This window comes from Aspergillus homomorphus, assembly GCF_003184865.1.
Source record: "Aspergillus homomorphus CBS 101889 unplaced genomic scaffold BO97scaffold_129, whole genome shotgun sequence".
NCBI classification, from domain to species: Eukaryota; Fungi; Ascomycota; class Eurotiomycetes; order Eurotiales; family Aspergillaceae; genus Aspergillus; species Aspergillus homomorphus.
The window spans coordinates 1-4,895 of record NW_020292015.1 but is presented as its reverse complement, the minus strand read 5'-3'; the positions used below and the strand labels follow the sequence as shown (position 1 = coordinate 4,895).

General features: G+C 48.3%; 3 protein-coding genes across 3 annotated transcripts; 2 read left to right on the top strand and 1 right to left on the bottom strand.

The window, feature by feature from the left end:
• Nucleotides 1–932: 932 nt before the first annotated feature.
• BO97DRAFT_449884 (uncharacterized protein) lies at nt 933–1,616 on the top strand (the record flags this gene model as incomplete). The annotated part of the gene is made up of 1 exon (XM_025698887.1): nt 933–1,616. The coding sequence occupies one exon, from the start codon at nt 933–935 to the stop codon at nt 1,614–1,616; it is 684 nt and encodes a 227-aa protein (XP_025545637.1).
• A 1,294-nt stretch (nt 1,617–2,910) lies between these two features.
• Nucleotides 2,911–3,688, top strand: BO97DRAFT_449882 (TNT domain-containing protein; the record flags this gene model as incomplete). The annotated part of the gene is made up of 2 exons (XM_025698886.1): nt 2,911–2,985; nt 3,035–3,688. The coding sequence occupies 2 exons, from the start codon at nt 2,911–2,913 to the stop codon at nt 3,665–3,667; spliced, it is 708 nt and encodes a 235-aa protein (XP_025545636.1). The 3' UTR covers nt 3,668–3,688.
• A 239-nt stretch (nt 3,689–3,927) lies between these two features.
• Nucleotides 3,928–4,374, bottom strand: BO97DRAFT_358642 (uncharacterized protein; the record flags this gene model as incomplete). The annotated part of the gene is made up of 1 exon (XM_025692270.1): nt 3,928–4,374. One exon carries the CDS (start codon nt 4,372–4,374, stop codon nt 3,928–3,930), a length of 447 nt encoding a protein of 148 aa, XP_025545635.1.
• Nucleotides 4,375–4,895: the final 521 nt, after the last annotated feature.

Sequence of the window (4,895 nt, the reverse complement as noted above, 5' to 3'; positions counted from 1 at the left end):
TTGGGTAACGTAAGTTTTCAACGTCCTTGCGGAACGTGTTTCTCGATGTCAAGGAGGTCAAAGATCTTCTGCCGGTTGTCACTTCGGACTCTCCGCATGTATGAAGCCTGCTCGGCGCTGACCAACTTGATTGGCGCCTCATTGAATGCTTCGCTTCCGCATGACCGGGTCAGAACATAGCCCAGTAAGACGGCGATGATGCATGCGCAGATAGCTAGAAAGACAACTAGGCTGTGGGCTGGATTCCACCCCATTGAGCGAGCGAGATGAAGCAGTAGATCTCGATTAGGTGGTATACTGGGTATCGATTCTTATGAAAGGAAGAATCTAAATCCCAAATACCTGGCTCTCAATCGATACATTGATTTCATTCTTGCTTTATTCCCAGGATTCTCTGAAGGGCTCTTGCTAGGCCTCGAAATTCTGCAGGCCTCTTGATATGTGGCGCCGTTCGTATGAGCTGGCTTATCTGACACCCGCAGTAGGATACTAAACTGCTGCATCCAGAGCTAGCTGTTGCGATCACGATTGCTTCAACTTCTAATGATCTTGTTTCAGGGCAGAAAAAGCGGCGCCTACTTTCTGTGGTACCCAGCATTGATGAAGCGTCTCACTCGAACAGATAATCCGAGTTTACGGGCTTTGACAAAGGTTGCAGCGTTATCCGCCCGGCTTTTTCTCCTCGGCCGCCATTTTCTGTGGGTTTTCTGTGCCCAAAAATTATCTGGAATTGTTGATCAGATTTAAGGCAGGCCCAAAATTGTACCTGAATCGGTCAAGACCGGACTTCCTGTATTCACCCTATATATAGATCCGTCGACCATATCTTCCTTTACGCGACATTGATGGATCAGGACACTGAACTCGCTGAAGCTCCCCAAAAACATCTTAACTTTCCTCCTCAATTCTGCCATCTGGCCCGATAAATCAAAATGATTCTCTCTGGGGTTCGAGGAAGCGATCTTCCCGTCATATTTATCCGGCTAATCGAGCTTTTCACCATCTCTCTCCCAGCACTGAACTATTTCTTCAATTATGCCATTCTTCCCGTGAGGCAAGCACAGAGTGAACTGAGTGATACGATCATCATCCTCATCATATTTCTCGCTGCTTTGGCCCCATCGGTTCTCACTCTATGGACCCGTCTCGGCCATCCTACATCTCATCTGGAAGAAGCGGCAACAATCATCTGGATGGCCGTCGCCGCTTCCGCGTTCGTTCACATTGAGTTACACCATGACAAGTGGATATATGGCGCTTATCTTTTGACTCTCGTTCTCTCGGCCACGCACAGTCTATCCAAGTGCGTCAACTTCCGCGAAGGCACCTTTCCCGACTTCCCATCCATCTGCTTGGGCTACGGAATCCTAATGCTGGCTCCTGTGATTCATGCAAGCTTACGGTCATCCACCTCTCAACAAGCCATGATTCCATCGTATCTCATCTATATCGGTCTTAATGCCTTGGGAGGACTAGTTTACATTTTCCGTATGCCAGATCGACTGGGCGTACTCAATGGTAGCAAATGGATTCTACACGGGTGTAATGCGCTGGCAACAATGTATCTATCGAATACACTGTTTGCCACATTGGTTGCTGATCGATTGGGCCTGTGAGGCAAAATGCTTGGCCAGGGTCGCAACCCGCCCTTTGTCGCGCTTCGCGTGGAGCGCGGACCGCTTTACCAGATACGTGGCAGCCTATCAGCGGCAATATCTCACTGTTCATCTACATCTCACCGGGATGAGATTGCTATGTTTCTACTGATCTCCACGTATTGATATTTGATAGTGTTAGTAAAAATGTCTAATGCAACAACATGGCGTGCACGAAGTCAAGTTCCCCGCCAACCCACTTCTCTTGCAAACCTAACCCTAAACCTTGTATGTAACCAGTTGAGTAGTTCTCGAGACGTACCCGACTGGGCTCAAACGAGTCAAACGATTGTTCTCTTGTCTCCTCTAACTTTATCCCGCTAGAAGCTGAGACTAAGGTACTATCCACTCCCAATGATAGGTGCATGACCCTTTTGACATGAATCTCTCAACAATAGCTTTTCGTTAAAGTGCATTCAAACTCTTCATTGAAGTACCTGCCACCGAAGCGCATAGCAATTACCATGCACGAGGCTATCTTAGTGAGCTCGACATTCTAGATATGTCTTCGAAACACTCGTCTACCACCTCAAGCTCCTCTTGCGCTATTGTTATAGCACGCCACCCAGTTGATGTTTCACGGTTACATTTGTAAGTGGGGTCCAATCACTGTTGAGCTGGACAGCTGATCGCTCTAGCTACCTAAGCAGCTCAGCATGATCCACAGCGCTGTCAGTCCAGGATTTATTTCCTCCAAGCCATCGAATGGTTGATGACTAATGAAGCTGTTCCTGTTCAATCAATGAGCCTCATTGTGGTAGATGAGTAGAGACACATGGGAATTCTAGAGCGTCCAACCGATGTGTGTTAGGAGAGTAGACGCAAGCAGAATGTTGCACGACATCGCAAGCCCGGTTAATGTGCACCCTGCTATGCCGACCGCGCCGGAATGTGGGTCTTGGCGGGTCTTGCCAGTGCAGCCATCACGAAATCACTTGTTCAACATGTTGAACTCGATCTAGATTGGACTGAACCAAGCACCAGCCAATTTACTGGATTAAACGGCTAGCTTCGAAGAACATAGGTGCCTCAAATATTGCTTTGGTGGCCCGTTGAACAGAAAATATGGGTTTAGCTTGTTCAACACTGTTGATGCAATCTTAGCACTGTGCATCCGGAGCTAGTATATGTATATTGTCTCGGTTTAGCGCATAGCGCATGGACCCATCTGTTCCACGATTAGGCCAAGGGAATAATAGATATATACCGTCCTCTTACCATCTAAGTGAGGGCTTCTGTGCTACCATCACTCAAAATGAGAACCTTTCTCTACTTCACAGCTGGTTTCGCTCTGACGACTCTGTCGAGTGTCGTTAGCTCAACGCAAGAAGTAAGTAGAACGAGTACCGACATCCAGATGATTACTGACCCCCTTGTAGAGCAGCCGATACCCATCACGATGTTATCCTAATCCCTGCGCCGGCATTACGTTTCAGGACAACAAGTACATCTGTGGAGACCCTCGTCTAGGACCAAGCTCACTCCCGTCTTTCTTCCCTCTAAGCACGGAACTGCGAACATATGCCCGATTTGGTGACCTGTGTCCATTCGAGTTTCTCCTCAAATGGACTACTGATATCCGCCCCAACGGAACCTACATCTATCCGTCAGAAGATGGGTTTGTGACGGACATCGAAGGCATCGCGATCCGGGGTAATGTGACTTTGCGGGTGGGACAGAAGATCGATCGATTCGGTTCAGAGTCTGGGACCTTTTTGGCGGTTCTAGGTGCTCCGTACATCGAGCGAGCGTTGCCTCCGACAAACCTGAATACCGAAGACGGTTTTTTTCCCTATGATTATCATGTCTATGAGGTTCTCAGACCGTTCGTGGTCAAGGCGGGACCTATTGCTAGCTGGTTTGAGCAACCTGGCCTAGGAACCCAGTTCGCGGCTTATGATCCTATCATCGATCTCATTGGCGGCGGATACATCAGACGAATGTACCTGTCCGAGTATGATGACCGAACAGACTATGCCGCCGACTACCTGCCTGCTCCTAACACGACGTGAAGTTAAGACATGGATTGCAGGAACAGAGAAGCAGCAGCTGAGGATCTGTGTGGAAGACCGGTACAACGCGACTCTCAGGATCAAGATACACCATTCATTATCATTCAGTATTTGTAAACATCTGAATCTTGGGTTGACTGGAGAAAATATTATAAAGCCACTTTCCGAAGAGGAATGAGACGTGGGCTTAGATGAAAATGTCGGATTGAGAAGGCGATAAGCATACAAACGTAATTTCATTCGCCCTCCAGCAATTCACATCACCTCCGCGCAGCCAGCTCTTTGAATAGCTCCAGATTCTCGGCAAGGATCCATCCTATCACTAGGCAGTATCGGCTTTGTTGCTCATGATCACTGATCACGCGCTCACTGAGGACAGCCATGTCATCGGACAACGTTTCATAACCCTTTCGCTCGTCAATCAAATCACTTCCAGTGTTGCACGAGTGGCTCACCTGTGTAGGAATGAATTGTGCTTCCCTGTCAGATTCAGAAGTCAAGGACGCGTATCCGTAGTCAGAAGTAGATTCCTCATCTGATGGGTCGAGAAGGAAGCAGTCACTGGATAGTCCGTCCGAGTAACTGCTGTCTGAATCAGAGTAGCTCGAAGAATCGGACAGGTTATCGTCGACTTGAGGAGCCGGAAACTCTGCTAATCCCGCAAAACCGTCAGCCGTGGCATCGTCCGTACGGGATATATGCTGCATTTTCTCGATCTTTCGGTGAACCGAGTGATTGTCTGCTGCCTGTAAGATTGAAGTGAAGTGGAACGCAAGGACTGGCCGAAGCAGCGACTTATAAGTCTCTGGTGATAGATCCTCACGCATCGTTCGAGAGCGCAGATTTGACCGGGCATAAGATGTTCTAAGGCGGGTTCACTTTTGTTGCTTATCCTCCGAATTCGAGCTCTCCTGTTTCGTGGACCCGGTGGACTTGATCAGACGAATTGGAAAATCAAACTGCCGGCCCCTAGGTATGGAGGAAAGATGGAAAAAGACAAGGGCACATGCATACGGCCATAAAAGTTGATAGTTCTACGTAGGGCGGAGTTGTTTGAAGGCATGTAGATTGAGCCAGACTGTCGTCGCGCACGAAACATAGGTATAGATCATGCGCATTTCATTTTACAAATCCGAAACTCTGTTTCTTTTCAGTGCTCCTGGTATGCTGAAGCCCTCTACTATCCTCAGGATCGACCCAGACATTCGCCAGTCTGTGCATCCCGAAT